The 24,272-nt window shown below is 43.9% G+C and overlaps 1 protein-coding gene across 1 annotated transcript in view; it reads left to right on the top strand.

Moving 5' to 3' along the window:
* Positions 1–24,272, top strand: part of EFHB (EF-hand domain family member B) — a 60,634-nt gene that overhangs the window by 20,014 nt on the left and 16,348 nt on the right. Inside the window, exons 5-9 of the mRNA XM_055417111.2 lie at positions 484–594; positions 6,282–6,411; positions 16,032–16,115; positions 16,713–16,780; positions 21,154–21,308. Of these exons, the coding sequence (XP_055273086.2) occupies positions 484–594; positions 6,282–6,411; positions 16,032–16,115; positions 16,713–16,780; positions 21,154–21,308 (548 nt within the window). The remainder of the gene's footprint in view (positions 1–483; positions 595–6,281; positions 6,412–16,031; positions 16,116–16,712; positions 16,781–21,153; positions 21,309–24,272) is intronic.

Below are 24,272 nucleotides of genomic sequence, written 5' to 3'. Positions count from 1 at the left end.
CGATGCCAGTGATTTCCCTGGCACCTTGGGCCAGTTCAAAGGTGGATATTCGCAGCTACAGATTCAGGATGTGCGCTGTAGTCTATAGCTGCCAAAATTTGCATCAAGGCATCCCCACAGGACACCAGGGCTTGTGAAGCTGATTTGTGATTCAGATTTGCCTAGATCATCTTGGAAGTCTGGAGCAAACGAAAATAAAAATTATCCTGAGATTCTCAAAACTGGGAAAGTAATTGGGCTTGGCATGTGGCTCAGGATGACCAAAGCGGTTAACATTCTTCAGAACTCTAGGGAGGGAGCCTCTTCAAGCGGGGGTCCCTGAGGAATAACACCTGGGCTATTCCTATCTCTGGCGGCCAGCCTCTTTGTGTGCTGGCACTGTGCCCCTGTAGCTTGTGCAGTCAGCACACCTTGTTTGTCAATTTAAATGTTACAAAGAGATGAAAAGTATCTTAAAACTGATTTCATTCATTCTTTCTTTAGAAACGTCCGCTAGAGATATGGTGAATCCACCGAAACCCTATGAAGAGGTGTCTAAAGACGCGCAGGCAGGCCACGATCTGTATATCGTGTCTCACAATGATTATTTTGTGGGTAAGTTTCCTCCAGCGTAAACCAGACCTGAGAATATGACACTCAGACTTGTGAAGAGGGATAGGAGATGATGAGCTTGAAGATGAAATGCCTGGTTGTGCCGTAGAATAATTCTAGTAATGCACGCTAAGTCACTTCAGTCCTTTCCGACTCTGTGTGACCCCATGGACTGGGGCCTGCCAAGTTCCTCTGTCCATGGAGATTCTCCAGGCGAGAAGGCCGGAGTGAGACGCCATGCACTCCTCCAGGGGATCTTCTGACCCAGGGATTGAACCCACGTCTCATTTTGTCTCCTGCATTGGCAGGTGGGTTCTTTATCACTAGCGACATCTGGGAAGCCCAACTTGTAAGGTTATAAACCCTGATAGCTGGGAACGTACACCCTTATAAAATGTATGAAAGTATCTATCATTAAAGCAACGAAAAGAAGCAGTTAAGATTAAATGTTCAGTTCAGTTGCTCAGTAGTGTCCGACTCTGCGACCCCACAAATCACAGCACACCAGGCCTCCCTGTCCATCACCAACTCCTGGAATTAATCTTGTGTGAGTGGATTTAGGCTTTAAAAAATGCCATTCTTATTCAAATATCAAGATTATTCTAAGTGCTTCACTTTATATGAGGAATATTAGTTACTGGTCAAGTGCAGAAATTTTCAGATCATCAAGTTTAAGGCATTGCTTACCATTGATTATCTTTTAGACCTTGAATATTTTACTTATCATCATCTATTTTAAATTTTTTAAATAGGTAGGGATGATAATGTTGTGCTGAAGAAGTGAGTGCCTGCAAAATGCCAAGCATGGTGCCTGGAACATAGTTAGGGCTCAGTAACTATTATTATTAGTAGTAACAGTAGTGTTACTATTAAGTGATTGTGACCAAAAGTAGCTTATTATTAGGACTGGGGCTTCCCAGGTGGCGATAGTGGTAAAGAATCTGCCTGCCAATGCTGGAGACATAAGAGATGTGGGTTCAATCCCTGGGTCGGGAAGATCCCTGGAGGGGGAAATGGCAACCCACTCCAGTATTCTTACCTGAGAAATCCCATGGATGGAGGAGCCTGGTGGGCCCTAGTCCACACGGTCACAAAGAGTCAGACACGACTGAAGCAACTTAGCTTGCGTTACTAGAATTATTCTATAGCATAACCAAAAGGCATCGGATGTTTAAGTGCTGTAAGTTACAAGTGAATTGTTGACCTGTGTGAGCTAAGTAGAATTTTGATCTAACAGAGGATTGAGAATTAGACTCTAATACACATCCTGAGAATGGAGAAAGGCATGGCAGCCCACTCCAGTATTCCTGCCTGGGAAATCCCATGGACAGAGGAGCCTGGTGGGCTCCAGTCCAGGGGACTGCAAAGAGGGGAACACAACTGAGCAACTGGACACACTCTCATGTCCTAAGAGAATGGATGGGTTGAGCCGGATTCACCAACTGGTCAACCTTAGTAAGAAGCGAAACTCGCCCTTCAGGGTGGTAGGGGCCCCCCTCTCTGTCTTACGTTTCTCCCCACGGCCCTCGGACCCTCTTCCTCCTGGACCTCACCAACAGCTGGGGCTGTCTCCCAGGCCCTCTGCTCCACGTGCGGCTTCTCTTGGTTTCTGTGGGTCGTTAACAAGGACCCCGGACCCTGGGTGGGCTCCACCCTCCCGCCCCGCCCCATCTCCTGGCCTCCGAAGGACTCTCTCCTGCCCGTTGCACCCCTGCTATCCCGGCCCTCTCTCCTTTTCCTCCCTCTAGTCTTTTGCCTTTATTCAGCCGTCCCTCTGTCTATTTCTTGTGAAAATATTTTATTCCTTTTTGGAAAAAGTTTAGCATCAATAGCACTGGCTAATCCAATGCCGTTTAACTGTTTTTAAAAGAACCGTATCAATGAATATATATAGAGACAACCTTTTAGGAGACACCTGAAATGCGGAAGATACTAAGAAGAGGTGGCAAGAATACATAGAAGAACTGTACAAAAGAGATCTTCACGACTCAGATGATCATGATGGTGTGATCACTCACCTGGAGCCAGACATCCTGGAATGTGAAGTCAAGTGGGCCTTAGGAAGCATCACTACGAACAAAGCTAGTGGAGGTGATGGAATTCCAGTTGAGCTATTTCAAATCCTGAAAGATGATGCTGTGAAAGTGCTGCACTCAATATGCCAGCAAATTTGGAAAACTCAGCAGTGGCCACAGGACTGGAAAAGGTCAGTCTTCATTCCAATCCCAAAGAAAGGGAATGCCAAAGAATGCTCAAACTACTGCACAATTGCACTCATCTCACACTCTAGTAAAGTAACACTCAAAATTCTCCAAGCCAAGTTTCAGCAAACGTGAACCGTGAACTTCCAGATGTTCAAGCTGGTTTTAGAAAAGACAGAGGAACCAGAGATCAAGTTGCCAACATCCGCTGGATCATGGAAAAAGCAAAAGAGTTCCAGAAAAACATCTATTTCTGCTTCATTGACTATGCCAAAGCCTTTGACTGTGTGGATCACAATAAACTGTGGAAAATTCTGAAAGAGATGGGAATACCAGACCACCTGACCTGCCTTTTGAGAAGCCTGTATGCAGGTCAGGAAGCAATAGTCAGAACTGGACATGGAACAACAGACTGGTTCCAAATAGGAAAAGGAGTGCGTCAAGGATGTATATTGTCACCTTGCTTATTTAACTTATACGCAGAGTACATCATGAGGAACGCTGGGCTGGAAGAAGCACAAGCTGGAATCAAGATTGCTGGGAGAAATATCAATAATCTCAGATATGCACATGACACTACCCTTATGGCAGAAAGTGAAGAGGAACTCAAAAGCCTCTTAATGAAAGTGAAAGAGGAGAGTGAAAAGGTTGGCTTAAAGCCCAACATTCAGAAAACTAAGATCATGGCATCTGGTCCCATCACTTCATGGGAAATAGATGGGGAAACAGTGGAAACAGTGTTAGACTTTATTTTTGGGCTCCAAGATCACTGCGGATGCTGATTGCAGCCATGAAATTAAAAGACGCTTACTCCTTGGAAGGAAAGTTATAACCAACCTAGATAGCATATTAAAAAGCAGAGACATTATTTTGCCAACCAAGGTCCATCTAGTCAAGGCTGTGTTTTTTCCAGTGGTCATGTATGGATGTGAGAGTTGGACTGTGAAGAAAGCTGATCACCGAAGAATTGATGCTTTTGAACTGTGGTGCTGGAGAAGACTCTTGAGAGTCCCTTGGACTGCAAGGAGATCCAACCAGTCCATTCTAGAGGAGCTCAATCCTGGGTGTTCATTGGAGGGACTGATGCTAAAGCTGAAACTGCAATACTTTGGCCACCTCATGCGACGAGTTGACTCACTGGAAAAGACTCTGATGCTGGGAGGGATTGGGGGCGGGAGGAGAAGAGGACGACAGAGAATGAGATGGCTGGATGGCATCACCGACTCGATGGACATGAGTTTGAGTGAACTCCGGGAGCTGGTGATGGACAGGGAGGCCTGGTGTGTTGTGATTCATGGGGTTGCAAAGAGTCAGACACGACTGAGTGACTGAACTGAACTGAACTATTTATTTATATTGAAGTGTAGTTTAGTTATAATGTTTTGTTAGTGTGTGGTGCACAGCGAAGTGATTCAGTTATAGACATGTCTGTTCTTTTCACTATGTCTTGCTATAGGATACTGAGTATACTTCCCAGTGCTGCACAGTAGGACCTTGTTGTTTATCCATAATATATATAATATATAATTTGCCTCTTTAGTCCCAAACTCTCAATCCAATATTTTTTTTTATATTTAGTAAAGCTCTCGTGGACTATAACATGGCTGAAAATATTTTCATTTTTTGATTTTTATAAAAGTTTCACTAGCTTCTTGAAAAGAAATAGAATCCAATCCTTTAAATATCTGTTTTTATAGAGAATTAAAGTGTTTTATTTTTTATTATGAAATGTAAAATAATTGTTGAGAATGTAAATATCATGGAAAAATGGGGAAAACGTAAAGGTAACCCTGAAATCCCATTAACCAGAAGTCACCACCCTTGTTATACTAAGCATCTTTCTAAGCCCATCCACTGAGCTATCGTCTTCAGTTAAATGTGATAGTAATCTCCATTCTTTTGGGGAAGCTGCTGCTGCTGCTGCTGCTAAGTCACTTTAGTCGTGTCCGACTCTGTGTGACCCCATAGACGGAAGCCCACCAGGCTCCCCCTTCCCTGGGATTCTCCAGGCAAGAACACTGGAATGGGTTGCCATTATATGCATTTAAATTTTTTTACTTAACATAATGTGTCAAGGACACCATTCAATGACAACCTCTTTAAGTATACTTAATTTAAATTATTAGTAAAGTTATATTTTCTTTAATAAAATGCAGGCTGCATACGGACTTCCTTGGCAGTCCAATGGTTAAGATTCCGAGCTTCCACTGCAAGGGGTGTGGATTTGATCCCATCTCAGGGGGCTAAGATTCCACATGCCTCTCAGAGTGGCCAGAAAACAACAAAAAAATACAGGCTACATATAAATGTATAAAATACAATGAAAATCTTCTAAAATCCCCAGTCACAGATGATACTTTGATTTATGTTTTTCTTTGCCATTCAGAGAGGAGTTTGTGTGTTTATGCTTGTGTGGTTACCAATATTGTATTTTTCAGTGTTATAGAAATGTATTGTTTATCTATCTTTGTGAACATGGTTCACTTCTTTAAGACTCAGCCCTAGTTTCTGAAGCTCTCACTCTCAGAGCCCGGCCGCCCCCGAGTCGCACCCAGCCAGCCCTGGCGCCTGCTGTGTGTGAGATTCCCATCCCCGGCATCCTCCCCAGTGACGAGCTTTGCCAATCTTTAGTTTTTGCTCAGCTGAGAGACTGATCGTGGCTGCACGCTATTGCTTTTGCTTGCATCATTTGGATTACTAGTGAGACTGAGTAGCTTTTTCCTTATCATTTCATAACCTTTTCTGTGCGTGCATGCTCAGTCACGTCTGACTCTCTGCAACTCCGTGGACTGCAGCCTGCCAGGCTCCTCTGTCCAGTAACCTTTAACTCACCTCTAGTTTCAGTCTTACTTCCTTATCTATAAATAGAGAACTAATACCACATCATACTTGAAAAAAATACAGTATTAGATCTTAAAGACCTCCCTGCTGGGTTCTCAGCCCTCAATCACCCTTCAAATGTCTCTACAATAAGTGATTATAAGGAAATGTGAGGGTTGTAATGCAAATCTTAGTGAGAGCAACTCTAAAATACCAGCCTGTCAGGGCTTCCCCGGTGGTCCAGGCCAAGATTCAGGGCTCCCTCTGGGAGAGGTGGGGGGTGGGGTGAGGAGGGAAACAGTAAAAGTAAAAGCCTGACTTCTCAGATCTTAGCAGAGTGCAAAGCATCACTGGGGGCCAAAAGCCCCGCAGCACTTCCCCTGATCTTCAGAATCTCTTTAACATTGATGAGGCCTGAATTTTTCATTTGTATGTCATTCTCTACATCATTTTTCTACTTCCCGAGTATCTACACGAGGAACTCTTGCTCCACCGTCTCCCAGCTCTCATGGGAGACTGCCTCTGTCATCTGTAGCCAAATCTGGAGTTCCTGCGCTGTTATAATTTTACTTTCTCCCACTGGCATATTCCTTGTTACTGAGAACATCATGTGCCTCTTGCATAAAGCTGTGTTGCTTAAGTGAGAAGTCTTCCCTTTTCTTTTCTTAGGAGAAGCAAAGAACCGGAAGTATGACCCATCAAGTTTTCATAGATTTAACTTGTATGGGATCCCAACACCACATTTTAATGATGGACGAAATATGGCAAAAACTTTACATTGGCTTCATGAACTACAAATGTAAGTATGTTGTGTCTTGGAACAAGTGTTAGAGAAATGGCATATAGACTTAAAAAGTAATTAAATTTGTTTTTTTAAGAGGTAAGGCATTGACATGGTTCAAACATAAAAATAATATAAAAAGATACACAGTGATATGTCTTCTAAACTATCCAGTTCCCCCAGAGATCACCATGATACTGGTTTTTTGTTTGTCTGTTTTTGACCATGTGGCTTGCAGGATATTATTCCCCAACCAGGGATCGAACCCAGGCCCCTTGTGGTGGAAGCACAGAGTTCTAAACCCTGGACAGGCAGGGAATTCCTTGTGTGTGATTCTGAAGTTATTTCATGCCTTTTCAGCAGATCAGAGGACTTCCCTGGTGGCTCAGACAGTAACGCATCTGCCTACAATGCAGGAGACCCGGGTTCAATCCCTGGGTTGGGAAGATCCCCTGGAGAAGGAAATGGCAACCCACTCCAGTATTCCTGCCTGGAGAAGCCCATGGACAGAGGCGCCTGATAGGCTTACAGGCCATGGGGTCTCAAAGAGTTGGACACGACTGAGCGACTTCACTTTCAGCAGATCAGAAGACATACATGAATGTTTTTTATCTATGGGACCCACACTACTATGTTCCTTAAAGAGCATGGACTTTTGGGCAGATTGTCTCTACAAAGACAGTGTGTAATTGACGTGTCATCTATCATTCAACTTTCTTTAGTAGTTAGTTGGGCATCTGACTTAACTCTTACAAACTGTGACCTGTTTACAGCTGCATTCTACACTTGACTACTTTCCTAAGATATTAAAATAAGTTTCCTTAGTTTTTTGTTTCCTGTCTTATATCTAAGGCAACAAACAAAGTAAAATCCTCTTATTTCCTACTATGCTGGAAAAATATCAGAGGATTGAAAATGCTGGTGTAGTGGGTTGAATAGTGGCCTTCAAAGATGTCCATGTTCTAATTCCAAGAACCTGTGACGGTTATCTTAAATGGGAAAAGGGTCCTTGTAAATGCAATTCAGTGAAAGATCTTGAGATTATTTTGGATGATCTGTGCATGTGTGCTAAATCGCTTCAGTCGTGTCCGACTCTGCGTACTGCAGCCTTCCAGGCTCCTGTGTCCGTGGGATTCTCCAGGCAAGAATATTGGAGTGGGTTGCTGTGCCTTCCTCCAGGGGATCTTCCCCACCCAGGGATGGAACCTGGGTTTCTCTACATCTCCTGCATTGGCAGGGGGGTTCTTTACCACTAGCGCCACCTGGGAAGCCCCTGGATGATGTGGGTGGGGTCAAAATCCGGTAGCAAGTGTCCTAATAAGGGAAAGGCTGAGGGAGATTTCAGACAGAAGAAGACACGACATACGACATACAGAGGAGGATGTGATGTGGAGATGGAAGAGACGGGAATGATGTGTGTCAAGCCAAGGAAGGTCAAAGAATGCCAGCGGCCTCCAGATGCTGGAGGAAGCGATGAACAGGCTCTGCCCAGAGCCTTCAGGGCACATGTGGCCTTGCTGTCACCTCGATCTCAGACTTCTGGCCTCTCGACCTGTGAAAGCATACATTTCTACTGTTTTAAGCCACAAGCTTGTGGTCATTTGTTCTCGCAACCCCAGGAAATGAATATACTGGACCTGCATCTCTATACATTCAATGGTGGGAGTGGATTTGTTTTGTCCTCTGCCCGCTGTTGTTTCAGAAAATTTTTTCGTTTATAATTTTTTAAGATTCCTTTTTAGTGGCGTCTTGTTGACTTGCAGTGTTGTGTGTTTCAGGTGTGCAGCAGTCACACACACACCCACATGTAGATTCTTGTTTTTTAAGATCCTTTTCCCCAATAGGCTGTCAGAGAGGACTGAGTAGCGTTCCCTGTGCTGTGTGCTAGGTCCTTCTCGGGCATCCAGTTTATAGACGGTGGAGTGTGTATGTCAGTCCCAGTTTTCCAGTTTGCCCCCTGCTTTCCCCCTGGTGACCTTCAGTTTGTTTTCTCCATCTGCCTCCCAGGTGGCGCTAGTGGTGAAGAAAGTGAAAATGAAAGTCGCTCAGTCGTGTCCGACTCTTTCCGGCCCCGTGGACTATACAGTCCATGGAATTCTCTGGGCCAGAGTACTGGAGTGGGTGTAGAACCTGCCTACAAATGCCGGAGACATAAGAAACGTGGGTTCGATCCCTGGATCAGGAAGATCCCCTGGAGGAGGGCATGGCAACCCACTCCAATATTCTTGCCTGGAGAATCCCATGGACACAGGAGCCTGCGAGCTCCTGTCCACGGGGTCACACAGAGTAGGACGCAACTGAGTCTGTGACGCGACTTCTGCTTTGTGAGCAGGTTCGTCTGCACCACGTTTCGAGCCTCTCTGCCCCTTTAAAGAAGACACCAGATTGCCACAGGCCCCGGCGGGCATACACAGTTTCCCTTCCCCCAGGCACCCAATCTGCCTCGCTCACTTGCTTTTCTGATAGCTGAGATGGCAGCTCCCAGTTACAGAGGCAAAGTGCTAAGTACTTTACATATGATTAATTTGATCCTACCAGCAACTCCAGGAGGTAGGTGTACTATAATTTGTAGCCTTTCCATTGTACAGATGAAGAAACTGAGGTACAGAGAAGTTAAATCCTGTGCCTGAGGTCACGCAGGGAGGTGCCAGGGGTGGGGCTGAAACCCTGCAGTGTCCCTCCAAAGGCTGCCCTTAGCACTGCACCAAGGCTGTAGGCACTGACTCTGTGATCATAGGCCTGAAACTGGGATTTCCAGTCTTCCACTCCCTTATTGTTTAATATATGAATTTCTGATATTTGAATTATTCAAAGCAATAATGGTAAAGCCCAAAGAGAAGAAATTCTTTCCTGGGGAGCCTTTCCCTTCTCTAGGGGATCTTCCTGAGCCACAGATCAAACCCTGGTCTCACGCATGGCAGGCCTTCTTTACCATCTGAACCACCAGGGAAGCCCTTCCATATTTTAGAAAAACCATAGGAGACAGTGTTTTTTTAGGATATAGAAGAGCTCCTAAAACAAACATTCATTAATTTATCACTATTAAAGTGGTTAAAACATGCATAAAGGAAAGCATGACGAAATTATTTAAATACTTGACTAGATCAGTTCAGTCAGTTCAGTTCAGTCGCTCAGTCGTGTCTGACTCTTTGTGACCCCATGGACTGCAGCATGCCAGGCCTCCCTGTCCATCACCAACTCCCGGAGCTTGCTCAAATTCATGTCCATCGAGTCAGTGATGCCATCCAACCATCTCATCCTCTGTCGTCCCCTTCTCCTCCTGCCCTCAATCTTTCCCAGCATCAGAGTCTTTTCAATGAGTCAGTTCTTCACATCAGATGGCCAAAGTATTGGAGTTTCAGCATCAGCATCAGTCCTTCCAATGAACACCCAGGACTGATCTCCTTTAGAATGGACTGGTTGGATCTCCTTGCAGTCCAAGGGACTCTCAAGTCTTCTCCAACACCACAGTTCAAATGCATCAGTTCTTCTGCGCTCAGCTTTCCTTATGGTCCAACTCTCACATCCATACATGACTACTGGAAAAACGATAACTTTGGCTATATGGACCTTTGTCTGTAAAGTAATGTCTCTGCTTTTTAATATGCTGTCTAGGTTGGTCATAACTTTCCTTCCAAGGAGTAAGCGTCTTTTAATTTCATGGCTGCAATCACCATCTGCAGTGATTTTGGAGCCCAGGAAAATAAAGTGTCTCACTGTTTCCACTGTTTCCCCATCTATTTCCCATGAAGTGATGGGACTGGATGTCATCATCTTAGTTTTTTGAATGTTGAATTTTAAGGCAGCTTTTCCACTCTCCTCTTTCACTTTCATCAAGAGGATCTTTAGTTCTTCTTTGCTTTCTGCCATAAGGGTGGTATCATCTGCATATCTGAGGTTATTGATATTTCTCCCGGCAATCTTGATTCCGGCTTGTGCTTGGAGTTAAGCATATTCATTTACAGCTCATTTTTTTGTTTCTATCTTCTTGTTTTTTGTCTTATTTATTTTTAACTGAAGTACAGAAAAAAAGGAAGTGAAGTCTCTCAGTCGTGTCCGACTCTTTGCGACCCCATGGACTTGTAGCCCTGGGATTCTCCAGGCAAGAGTACTGGAGTGGGTTGCCATTTCCTTCTCCAGGGGATCTTCCTGACTCAGGGATTGAGCCTGGGTCTCCCGCACTGCAGGCAGAGTCTTCACCGTCTGAGCCCCCAGGGAGCCCAGCGGAAGCATGGTTGGTTCACAGTGTTGTGAGTCTCAGGTACACACTCAACAAAGGGACTCAACAATACATAAACATGTGCACATAGAAAATATATAGTGTTTCAGACTCTTTTCCATAGTAAGTTATTAGAAGATACGGAATACAGTCCCCTGTGCTAAACAGGGCCTACTGTAGAGCAAAGGTAACCATATTACCTGTTATATACACGGGTTACCTATTTTATTTATAGTATGTAGTACGTATATGTCAATCCCTAATTCCTCATTTATACCCCGTTCCCCTTTGGCAACTGTTAAGCTTGTCTTCTACGTCTGTGAGTCTATTTCTATTTTGCTTACATCTTAATGTGCTATGCACTATTCAATGTACATTTGCCTTACTTTTAACTTTTAAGAGTTATTGGGTATATATACTTTTTAAGGGATATATTTCCTTCATAAAATTGCCTGTGTCTATATTCTGCTTTTGACCTCTGGTCAGAGGCATCAGTTAGAATCTAGAAACGATAGACGTGTGTGTGTGTGTGTGTGCGCACGTGTGTGTGTGTGAAATGATAGACGTGTGTGTGTGTGCGTGTGTGTGCGCGTGTGTGTGTGCGTGTGTGTGTGCGTGTGTGAAATGATAGACGTGTGTATGTGTGTGTGCGTGTGTGTGTGTGCGCGTGTGTGAAATGATAGACGTGTGTGTGTGTGCATGTGTGTGTGCGTGTGTGTGTGCGTGTGTGAAATGATAGACGTGTGTGTGTGTGTGCGTGTGTGTGCGTGTGTGTGTGTGCGCGTGTGTGAAATGATAGACGTGTGTGTGTGCATGTGTGTGTGTGTGTGTGTGCGCGTGTGTGAAATGATAGACGTGTGTATGTGTGTGTGCGTGTGTGTGCGTGTGTGTGTGCGCACGTGTGTGTGTGTGAAATGATAGACGTGTGTGTGTGTGCGTGTGTGTGTGCGTGTGTGTGCGCGTGTGTGAAATGATAGACGTGTGTGTGTGTGCGTGTGTGTGTGCGTGTGTGTGTGCGTGTGTGAAATGATAGACGTGTGTATGTGTGTGTGCGTGTGTGTGCGTGTGTGTGTGCGCACGTGTGTGTGTGTGAAATGATAGACGTGTGTGTGTGTGCGTGTGTGTGTGCGTGTGTGTGCGCGTGTGTGAAATGATAGACGTGTGTGTGTGTGCGTGTGTGTGTGCGTGTGTGTGTGCGTGTGTGAAATGATAGACGTGTGTATGTGTGTGTGCGTGTGTGTGCGTGTGTGTGTGTGCGCGTGTGTGAAATGATAGACGTGTGTGTGTGTGCATGTGCGCGTGCGTGTGTGTGTGACTGGCACACAGGAGGCTTGATTGGGGAGTGAGCGCGGTGAGGTGTGTAGTGATTACAACTGTTGATTCTCTGACGTACACGGTTGCTCACAGATAGTTCCCGACTCTCCCAGCAACATGTTCTAGGCTGCGTTAGCCTGAGGAGCGAGGGCTGTGTGGCTTAGAACCCTCCTCTTTGCCATCTGGTGTGCTCCTAATCGAGCCCTTGGAGCTGGTTTCAGATTGTCAGCTTTATATAGTCAGTTATGGCCTTCAAACTGCCTTTGATTTATTCTGACTTTACCCCATTGTTCTTTTTCTCTTTTTGAACTAATGGGAAGTAAATAAAGAAATTAGAGATGAATTACTTTATCTTTCATCTTTTGCTTCTCCACAGAGTGTCACTCTTCTCCAGAAATTTATTCAACTCTATTTCTCCAGTACAGGAAATTGTTTTAAAAGCAAAAGGAGTTTAAGAATTTAAGTTCACTGTTTTTAGTCTTAGCAAAACAATAGAGGTTTATTAATTTTAATGTTATTAAATAGTGGTGTTGTAATTTTACAGTTCTTAAAAGAAATTCTTACTCATTTAATCACAGTGGTGGAAGTAATGAAATTATATTACAGAAAATTGGCAAAATAAAATCAAATCACCCATAATTCTGTCACCTTAATTCAACCTTTATTATCTTTTTCATTTATTTCTTTTTACTGTGGCTTCCTGTGTTGATTTTTGCATACCTTTTGTTTTGTTTTTGCATAACTTTAATCAGAGTGCAATTCCATTTTATATCCTGTTTTGGCTCTTTACATAAAATAATTTTATATGGCTGTGTATTCTTAATAACCAACATTTAGAATGCACACAGAGTGTGTTCTTGTTAATGTGATGTGATTAATCACCCTCCAGGATTGAACACTTAGATTCTTTTCTTGTTTTCCCCTTATAGTCACTGAAACTACAAGCATTTTTATAAATTTTTTCAAACTTTTAATTTTGAGGGAGAAGGCAATGGCAACCCACTCCAGCCCTCTTGCCTGGAAAATCCCATGGATGGAGGAGCCTGGTAGGCTGCAGTCCATGGGGTCGCTAAGAGTCGGACACGACTGAGCGACTTCACTTTCACTTTTCACTTTCACGCATTGGAGAAGGAAATGGCAACCCACTCCAGTGTTCTTGCCTGGAGAATCCCAGGGACGGGGGAGCCTGGTGGGCTTCCGTCTATGGGGTCGCACAGAGTCGGACATGACTGAAACGACTGAGCAGCAGCAGCAGCAGCGGCATCTCCTTATGATTGGTTTTCAGATGTGGATAAAAGGGTGAATATTTTTATGCTTTTTGAATCATATTGCCAAATTATTTCTAAAAGAATTATCATCGCTTGCACTAGCAATCTGCAAGCATTTTGCCATACTATTTGCCAATGTTAGATATTCTTTCTTTCTGTCTCTATATATAGATATGTATTTAAATATGTATTATGTTAAAAATGATGTTGTGTTCTTTTTCTTTGTTACTGTGGAGTATTACAATTTCTCCATATATTTGCTTACTAGTTGTAAGTTGTTTTTATCCTTTGGTTATTTATTTCTTTAATGTTTATTTTTCTGTTATAGATCTAAGGAGTTATATGAATGCTATTAACACTTTAGTTTTGAAAAATTTTTGTCTTTTAAATCAAAATTTTGTATTCTGTTACTTATCTTGATAAAGGATTATACATGATAGAAGATTGAACACATAAAGCTTTCTTTTTAGCATATAATTTCTTTTGAAATTGGATTTAGTTTTTGATGATCCAAATGATCATGGCATTTTGCATGATGTACTCTGCATATGAGTTAAATATACATATGGGTGACAATACACAGCCTTAACGATATACAGTACTCCTTTCCCAATTTGGAACCAGTCTGTTGTTCCATGTCCAGTTCTAACTGTTGCTTTTTGACCTGCATACAGATTTCTCAGGAGGCAGGTCAGGTGGTCTGGTATTCCCATCTCTTTAAGAATTTTCCATAGTTTGTTGTGATCCGCACAGTCAAAGGCTTTGGCATAGTCAATAAAGCAGAAGCAAATGTTTTTCTGGAACTCTCGTGCTTTTTCGATGATCCAACTGATGTTGGCAATTTGATCTCTGGTTCCTTTGCCTTTTCTAAATCCAGTTTGAACATCTGGAATTTCACAGTTCATGTACTGTTGAAGCCTGACTTGGAGAATTTTGAGCATTACTTTACTAGTGTGTGAGATGAGTGCATTGTGCGGTAGCTTGAACATTCTTTGGCATTGCCTTTCTTGGGGACTGGAATGAAAACTGACCTTTTAGAGTCCTGTGGCCACTGCTGAGTTTTCCAAATTTGCTGGCATATTGAGTGCAGCGCTTTCACAGCATCATCTTTCAAGATTTGAAATAGCTCAACTGGAATTCCATCACCTCCACTAGCTTTGTTCGTAGTGACGCTTCCTAAGGCCCACTTGACTCACATTCCAGGATGTCTGGCTCTAGGTGAGGGGTCACACCATCGTGATTATCTGGGTCATGAGGATCTGTTTTGTACAGTTCTTCTGTGTATTCTTGCCACCTCTTCTTAATATCTTCTGCTTCTGTTAGGTCCCTACCATTTCTGTCCTTTACTGCGCGCATCTTTGCGTGAAACGTCGCTCTCTCTCATTTTCTTGAAGGGATCTCTAACTGCTGATGTGCACAAGGTTTGTTTGAGTCCTCTGAGTGTCTCTGTTGGGTGTGGGGTTTGATTCGAAACACGATTTCACCCCTCCCACTGTCTTGCTGGGGCTTCTCCTTTGCTCTTGGATGTGGGGTATCTTTTTTTGCTGGGATCCAACACTCTCCTGTCGAGGGTTGTTCAGCAGTGAGTTGTAATTTCGGCGTTCTCGCAGGAGAAGATTGCTGCGCGTCCTTGGACTCCGCCATCGTCCTCCGCCACACCATCCTGCTCCTTGTTGCTGGCGAGCTGGAGTGTGCGGCTCAGGCTGGGCTCCGCGGCTCTGGCCGGCCAGGGATGAGCCCGCAGAGGAGCACCGGGCTGAGCAGGCGGGCGCGGGGTCGGCGGGCACTGGGGAGCGGGGCTCCGGGCCGGATCAGCGCCGCTGGGGAGGGCCAACCTCCAACTCGCTCTCCTTCTAAAATGACCAGTTTCACTCTGCAGAGTGTGGATGAAGCCAGGCTGGATGAAGCACAAGCTGGGATCAAGATTGCTGCGAGAAACATCAATAACCTCAGATATGCAGATGACACCACCCTCATGGCAGAAAGTGAAGAGGAACTAAAGAGCCTCTTGATGAAAGTGAAAGAGGAGAGTGAAAAAGTTGGCTTGAAGCTCAACATTCAGAAAACTAAGATCATGGCATCTGGTCCCATCACTTCATGGGAAATAGATGGGGAAACAGTGGAAACAGTGAGAGACTTTAATTTTGGGGGCTCCAAAATCACTGCACATGGTGACTGCAGCCATGAAATTGAAAGATGCTTGTTCATTGGAAGAAAAGCTATTACCAACCTAGAGAGCATATTAAAAAGCAGAGACATTACTTTGGCAACAAAGGTCCATCTAGTCAAAGCTATTGTTTTTCCAGTAGTCATGTATGGATGTGAGAGTTGGACCACAAAGAAAGTTGAGTGCCGAAAAATTGATGCTTTTGAACTGTGGTGTTGGAGTAGACTCTTGAGAGCCCCTTGGACAGCAAGGAGATCCAACCAATCCATGCTAAGGGAAATCAGTCCTGAATATTCCTTGGAAGGATCATATGTTGAAGCTGAAACTCCAATACTTTGGCCACGTGATGCGAAGAACTGACTCATTGGAAAAGACCCTGATGCTGGGAAAGATTGAAGGTGGGAGGAGCAGGGGACGACAGAGGATGAGATGGTTGGATGACATCACCGACTCCATGGACATGAGTTCAAGCAAGCTCTGGGAGTTGGTGATGGATAGGGAAGCCTGGCATGCTGGAGTCCATGGGGTCGCAAAGAGTCGGACACGACTGAGCGACTGAAATGAACTAAACTGACCCAAATGATACTATGGTGTTCTTCTATGTATGTATATTTGGTAGCCAAGAATACTTTGGGTAATACAAACACCTGACAATTTTCTAATTTTATAGGAAAAGAGGAGCTAAGATTGTATCCAAGAGAGTTGATGATTTCAAAGAAAAGTTTCAACATAGACTTGGAAGAGTTTTAGATCCGTAAGTTCATGAGTAACTTAAAATTGATGATGTTTTTGGATCAAATTTACAAAGTACTCCTGTCAAATTTTGGTTTGTGTTCTATTAGAGTCTATCTATTAAATAAGAATCATCCTTTTGTGTTAATCAGGGAACCCTGTTAGCCACCTAAGAGCTTGGGGTTCCAGGAAAGTACTGAGTCTCCAAAAGCGAGAAAGCATTTGGAAAAGAAAGAGGAAGAATTTTACATAAAGCTTTGGTTCTGGGATTTCAGAAATTTAACTTATTGTGTTACATTTTCGTCTCCTCTCTGTCTCTCTGTAGATAGAGAGAGTATGTTTGTATATATGCATGCTTCCATAATTCTACTTTGGGACCATGTTCTTGTTTTTTCTTTTTCCATCTGGGCTTTTTCACTGAAAGCCAGTGAAAGCATTCAGCCATTGCTAATGTGAGTTGAAGATTAGAGAAAAGATCTGTTGGAGAACTTCTGTTTGATCTTTATAGTTTGGTTATGGGAGAAAATATAGGTGATTAAAAACATGTGGAAAACATATTTTAAATTCCAGGGATGCCATGTGGTGGGAATTTTCACTAAAGGAATTTTTTCTTTGATAGCATTGTGGAAACAATGAATGTTCCCCCAGACCACACATTTGGGGCTTGTGTCCGTCCTGAGGACTACGGTAAGTATACAGTTTCTTTTTAAAAAGTAAACAAAGACAAAATCCTGCTCCCCGCCCAAATTATGCAGTGAAGTTCACCATCTCCTTCTCTCAAACTTCCAATTTTAAAGGCTTAACATATTATGTTAACATTAATGAGAACAATTTGTAGCACAAGAAAGAAGCAACATTTTCATATTATATTTGAAACAGGTACAGTTTAAAGGCCTGGTAATGAATTCTGTAAATGTAGTTAAGGATTAGAATTTTATTTAGAATATAAATAAGGCCTATATTAAACAAGCAAAAGTGAACTGAGGCAACTTTTTTAATGAATTCAAATATTGTATTGGGTCCTTGCACTCAAAATGTGGTTGCAGAAAGGCAGTGTTGGTGTCCCCTGCAAGGTGCTTAGAGATGCAGACTCTCGGGTTCTACCCTCAGACCTCCCGAATCAGAAACGGCCTTTCAAAACATTCCCAGATGAACTGCAGGGGCATTCAGGTTCCAGAAAGCACTGTACAACCACACACTGAATAACTCTTCCCACCAGCGGATCAATGAATCAACCTATGAAGTAGCGGAAGAAACTTACCAGGATCTTGTCTTTGGTGCTAAGTGGTCTAAGTAGCAACCTTCCCCAGGGAAAATTATTTGAAAGCTTATTAGGGTTAGGGTTAGGATTGAGCTGTGTATTAGTGGTTTTCAAAATATAGTCTGAAGTCTACCTGCATTAAAATCACCCATAGAGTTATAGAGTTTATTAAATATGGGTTCCTGGGACCCATGCCCAGATAATTCTGATTCAGTAGGTTCTCACGTACACTAAATTTTAGGAACCTCCCAGGTGGCCCTAGTGGTAAAGAACCCACGTGCCAATGCAGGAGACGAAGAGACTTGGGTTCGATCCCTGGAGTAGGGCATGGCAATCCACTCCAGTATTCTTGCGTGGAGAATCCCATGGACGGGGGAGCCTGGCGGGCTATACAGGCCATAGGGTGGCAAAGAATCAGACACAACTGAAATGACTTAGAACACACACTGAAAGGGTGTTAGCTAAAGTCTACTCACTAACAAACAGAATAAATACTTATTTGCTAATGCAACATGATGTTCTAGAGCATCGTGAGTCACCACGTTAGGAGATCATACTTTTTTTTAGATCAACTGTTATATGTTTAATGGCAACCCACTCCAGTGTTCTTGCCTGGAGAATCCCAGGGACAGCGGAGCCTGGTCGGCTGCCGTCTATGGGGTCGTACAGAGTCGGACATGACTGAAGCGACTTAGCAGCAGCAGCCCATCTTAGAGGCTCTTTATACTCCTAGGAGTGGGTAAGGAGTGATTTAGGAAATCCATCAGTTAGTCTGAAAAACAAGTAGATAATCATGGTCAACTGCCTACTTGAGGGCAGTTTCATGCCGGCGGGTGCCCCAACTTGCTGTCTGTTGGATTCTTGGGGTCTTGTGCACAGTACATTGTTTTCCAGGTATTTATAGCGTGAATCAATGAATCCAGAACATAGTTTATCATGCTGATAGTGAAACATAGACAAATTTTCTAAGGTCCTCCTCCAGGGATTGAACCCATGTCTTTCCGGCTTCTGCATTGGCATGTGGGTTCTTTACCACTAGGGCCACCTGGGAGGTTCCTAAAATTTAGTGTACGTGAGAACTTACTGAATCAGTATTATCTGGGCATGGGTCCCAGGAACTGGCATATTTAATAAACTTCCGTCTATGGGGTCACACAGAGTTGGACACGACTGAAGTGACTTAGCAGCAGCAGCAGCAGCATAGGTGATTTTAATGCAGTTGAGCTACATTATCCTTATAAATTGAGTGACAAGACAGTGTTAAAAAATGAAAAGGAAGAACATTGCCACTGATAGTTTACAAAGTGTGTATGTGTCAGCAGCAGCCTTGGCAGCATACGGTGTAACTGGGAAAGGGGACTTTCAGTCCTCTCTAGACTTTTCATGGAGCTCACGGATGCAGAGACTAACCCTAACTGTCCATTGTGACTACTGTTAGGGTTAATTCACAGTGTCTGTTCTGCGGAAAGCTTCAGGGTCTGCCTGCTTCTTAGGACACATAGGTTTTTCTACTGGACCTGGATTACTCCCTTCCTCTTGCTTGGGGAAATAAAGGCCGAGACACAAAGGATGCCTCGTCCCCGGGCCTGGGCTTCTTGGTTCTGTTAATGTGCCTCTGGGAAGAGGGCCTGGGCTGAGTACAGCTCCCAGAATGCACCCGGGCAGGGGTGACTGAGGGGGTACCCAGGGCAGGCGGGCAGTGGGGCTTCACGGGAGCTGGTGGTGGGCAGGGGCCGCCGCAGAGCTGGCCTGGCTTCTCTCACGTCCTTGGTGTGGTGAGGGCATTAGTCTCTCCGAGGGCTGGAGCTAGTACTGCTGATTTCAGCTCTTCAGTGATGGGTCTTGCAGTCCGTCAGTAATTTGCTAAGAGCTTCATAAGTATTCTCCCAGGGCCGGGCTGGAAGAGGGTGTCAGCCTGCATCTCACCCACAGGCTGACCATTCAATAGTTATTTTTGGATGTTAATGGAGATGGAAGGCCTCTCAAGATAAAAAACAAAACCAACTCAACCAAGGGCCATCTTGTGGAAGAGCGGGGATGGGGGTGGGGCTGGGCAGGGCTTCCTTATACAGAACAGCCCCCAGGGGATTGACATCAGGGGAAGAAATGTGGGAGGGAAGAGCAGCCATGCTTATTTGTCAGAAATCACCCCTCACCCAACCACTTTGATTGCCTCTCCAAGAGCCTTACTCGGGTTTTGCCCACTTTAGGATGGTTTGATGGACACTGACTCCATTTCAGATCATCTTAGTCTGAGCACTTGCCCTGTTCCTGGAACCAGCACTGGTTGTAGACTTTTCACGCATACGAGTAACGGTCTACCCTTAGAAAGAAGGCTTTTATCAGAATATGCAGGATTAACTCCTAACTTTATTAATAAACTTAGAGGTGCTGCTAATACCTATTAAAAGAGACCCTCGAGAGACCCTGATAATATAGAGCCTTGCACAGAGTAGGTGTAAATATTAGTTGCTTTGAAGTGCAGGCAAATTTGCAATTTTTTCAGTTTTTAAACATTGAAGTATAGTTGATTTAAAATATATTAATTTTTGCTGTATAGCACAGTGATACAATTATGTGTATATGGTTTATCATAGGGTATTGACCACACCTCCCTGTGCTGTATAGTCGGACCTTGTTTGTCCGTCCTGTATGTAACAGTTTGCATCTGCCAGTCCCAGCCCGTCCCTCCCCACCTCCCGCATGGGCGAGTGCCAGTGTGCTCTCTGGGTTTGTGGTTCTGTTTCTGCTTCATGGATAGGCTCATTTGCACCATATTTTAGGTTCCTTGTACAAATGACATCACATGGGGTTTGTCTCCCTCCTCTGACTTACTTCACTTAGTGTGATAATCTGTGGTTGCATCCATCCGTGTTGCAATTTAAATTAACCTACCCAGGATATCACAGCCAGTTGCCAGTAAAAGCAGGAAGGGTGGGGTATAGGCCATGGGGAAAAGAACAGAGGGAGAGGTTTCTTCTGGTGACATCCACCAAACCATCACAGCTGAAGCAACATGGTCACCTCTGGTCTGATCTCTGTCACCATAAGCATCCAAGGAATGGGGTTTAGAGGCAGTGTGCATAGACTTTGTGTCATAACTCAACGAAGTTCCTTTAAGTCATGAAAGGAAAGTGAAAGAAAGGGTGGCGTCTGGGGGGTTGCAGCTGGTGGATTGGAGGGGTTATTAGTGGGGGTTGTGGGTCAGGACTCAGTTAATGGACTGTGAGTGGAGGCAGGTCTCCCGTGCTGGTCACAGTGCAGGGGAAGCAGGACTGAGAAATGGAGACTTGATGTGCAGAGTGAAGGCAGAGTGGAAACTCACACTCGGAAGGAGCAGCGAACTCGTGTCCAGTTCTTACAAGGTTTCCCAGAGGCCTAGTGGCCCTAAGGCACACAGAGTGACCGGCACATGGAATCAGCCCCAGCTTTCAGATCCTTGGCCTTGTAGACAAATGTCTACATTTGTCTGCCTGTCTCTTTAGAGAGGCAAGAGCTTTGCTGTCTTAGGAGAGGACTTGATAGCTGAGTGGGCTCATGATTCTCTCATAAAATTCATTTATTCAGATTTCTTTCATTGAATGGAGAAGTGGCATATAGCAGAAGTATTTATTTTCATCAATTACTGTGTACACTTTTTTTTTTTTTAATACAAAGGTTTTCTGTCATGCTGCTTAATAGTCTTGGCATTAGGTTTTTTCATTCACAGAAGTTGCTAGGTCTATCTCTCTTTTAGGATGTGAATAATAGTGACAGACTTTAAATTCAGATAAAAGACTTTTCTTTCCCTCTTCAATAGGAGCTGGTGATCTCATCCACAGAAGGCCTCCAGGGGAGTATCTCCGAGGCAAGGACAGACAGAGAGCCCTGGTAGCGGCAGTGCGGCATCACTTGAAGAAAGTTAACTACCAAAACTTTGACACGCTGCTGGCAGCCTTCAGGCACTATGACCAGGCCAGTATGAAGGGGAGATTTTTGGTCTCTGCATGGGGTTACAGGTCCGGCGAGCTGGTGCAGGCCAGGATCAAATTTGCTGTACGCCAGAAACTAACACGACATCGTGAACCAGCTATTTACATGGGCGTGTAAAACTGTTTACTAAAACAGGTGGTGCTGGGCTGGATTTGATCCTGGCGTCCCTGGTGGCTCAGATGGTAAAGAATCTGTCTGCAATGTAGGAGACCCAGGTTCGATCCCTCCGTCAGGAAGATCCCCTGGAGAAAGGAATGGCTACCCACTTCAGTATTCCTGAGGGGGGAATTCTATGGACAGAGGAGACTGGCGGACTACAGTCCATGAGATTGCAAAGAGTTGGACATGACTGAGTGACTAACACACACACACACACTCACACACACACTCACTCACACACACTCACACACACTCACACACACGCACACACTCACACTCACACACTCTCACACACACTCACACACACACTCACACACTCACACATTCTCACACACACACTCACACACACACACACTCACACACACACACACTCACACACACTCACTCACACATTCTCACACACACACTCACACACACACACACTCACACACACTCACACACACGCACACACACGCACACACTCAAACTCACACACTCTCACACACACTCACACACTCACACACACTCACACACACTCACTCACACATTCTCACACACACACACACACTCACACACACTCACACACACTCACACACACTCACTCACACACACTCACACACACTCACACACACACACTCACACACACACACACTCTCACACACACACACACATAGAACATAGTTCCCGATGCTGTACAATACGTCCTTGTGGTTCATCTACCTTCTATATGGCAATTTGTTAATCCCAAACTCCTAATTCATCCCTCCCCCACCTCCTGTCCCCTTTGGTAGCCATAGGTTTGTTCTCTTTGTCTGTGAGTCTGTTTCTCTTTGGTGGATAAGCTCATTCGTGTGGTGTTTTAGATTCCACTTATCAGTGACTCCATGCTATATTTGTCCCTCTCTGCCTGACTTCCTTCAGTTGGCATGATCGTGTCCAGGTCCGTCCATGTTGCTGCAAATGGCACTCTTCCATTCTTTTCCTTATGACCGAGTGGTGTTGCATCAAATACACGCACCACATCTTCTTTATCCATTCGTCTGCTGATGGACGTTTAGGTGGTTTCCACGTCCTGGCTATTGTAGATAGTGCTGTAGTGAAGATTGTACATGTATCTTTTTGAATTAGAGTTTTCTCTGGCATATGACCAGGAGTGGGAGTGCTGGAGTATATGCATGTGCCCATGTGTTTTAAGTCTTGTCTGTGGCTGATTTTGCAACTACACATGCAGAGTCGTGCATCAGAGACCGAATGGACTTTTTGGCCCTTGTCAGAAAAAGTTTGCTGACCCCTGGAATTGATCTGTGTTGTCAAAATAAGGTTCTTTAGCCACCAGCATTGTTACTTGGGGAGATATTAGAAATGCACTTTCTAAGGCCTACCTCACACCTACTGAATTAGGAACTTGGGATTGGGGGGTCTAGCGATTGTGTTCTAACAAGCTCCTCAGTGATTCTGCTGTGTGTTCAGGTTTGAGACCCACTCTTACAGATCATTAAACTGGAGTGTGCTGGGAACATGGGGGATGGACAATCTCTGCCTCACTCTGAACCTACACACATGGAACCGTCAGTCTGGTCTCAGTCAAGCTTAGAACACTTCTCCCCACGGGGATCAGGTGTGGTTTCAGTGTTTGAGAGAGCAAGGTCATTCCATTTTCAAGCTACTGTAAAAATTTTATGCTTTGAACAAATCAGATCAATGTGGGGCTGTGTAATTACCTGACATCATTTCAGGCCATTGCAGCATTTACCGAGCTGCACTGCCTTTGGCTTGCACTCAGGAGTCCTGCTACACAAATGTGAAATATGGCAGACTTTTTATTAGTACGCCCATGCGGCTGTTATTTTCGTCACATACATTCTCCTTATAAGGAAACCCAGTCTTTCTAGAGCAAATAACTGTGCTTTGTCTAAGTGTCTGGTTCATTCTTACCTCTTGTGCAACATGAACTTTGCACCAGTTGTACATAACTTTTTGACTTGGCCACCAGCAAGCGGGGAGCCGGCCCAGGGAACACATCTCGCTTCTGAACATGATCTGACAGCACACTTTCTGTGCACTCTTTTTGCTGCAGGTTTCATCTTATTTCATTCCAAACTTATTTTTCTCTTTGCCCTGATTTCATCACTTTTTCTGGGGGGGCCTCTCTTTGTACTTATTTTTCTAGGCAGCCTTAAAACTATTTTAGAATGAGTCTAAAACAGACAAATAAAAGCTCATAAAGAAACCTGTGATGATGTAACACATCATCATCTTGACAGAAGAAAAGAAAGAACAGAATTTTAGTTTATCTCAAAGGGAAAAGATGATATTCTTATCTCCCTTCTGATGTTGAGTACAGTTTTAGAAAAGTGACACTTCACACTTTTTATCTTATAAAAAAATCTTGATCACTCATTGGCTAATTCATTTTAAGCCAGTTCATTTTATTTTAGATTAGGGCGTCTGTGTGTCTGTGATGTACTGATGAATAAAACATGGGTTAAATATCTCATCTAAGTTTATACTAATTATGTTCGGACAAATGCCAGTCATCAACAACATGTCTCACAAAGTTGTGTTTAAAGAAAGTATTCAAGTGTTTCTCTGATTTTTAATAAAGTCTGATTGCTATTTACAGGTAATTTGAAAAGTATTCTTTAGAATTAAATACATAAGTGGAAATAAGTATTCTATATTGAAGTATAGTTGTTTTACAATGCTGTGTTAGAGTCTGCTGTATAGCAAAGTGAATCAGCTATTAATATAATATATATATCTATATTTCCCTTCTTGTTTGGATTTCCTTCCCAGTCCAGTTCAGTT

The sequence above is a fragment of the Moschus berezovskii genome, chromosome 1 (assembly GCF_049115385.1).
Source record: "Moschus berezovskii isolate FMDL1 chromosome 1, NW_MosBer_1.0, whole genome shotgun sequence".
In the NCBI taxonomy this organism is placed as follows: domain Eukaryota; kingdom Metazoa; phylum Chordata; class Mammalia; order Artiodactyla; family Moschidae; genus Moschus; species Moschus berezovskii.
Note: the sequence above shows the minus strand (reverse complement) of the source record. Positions and strands in the feature narration are given on the sequence as shown.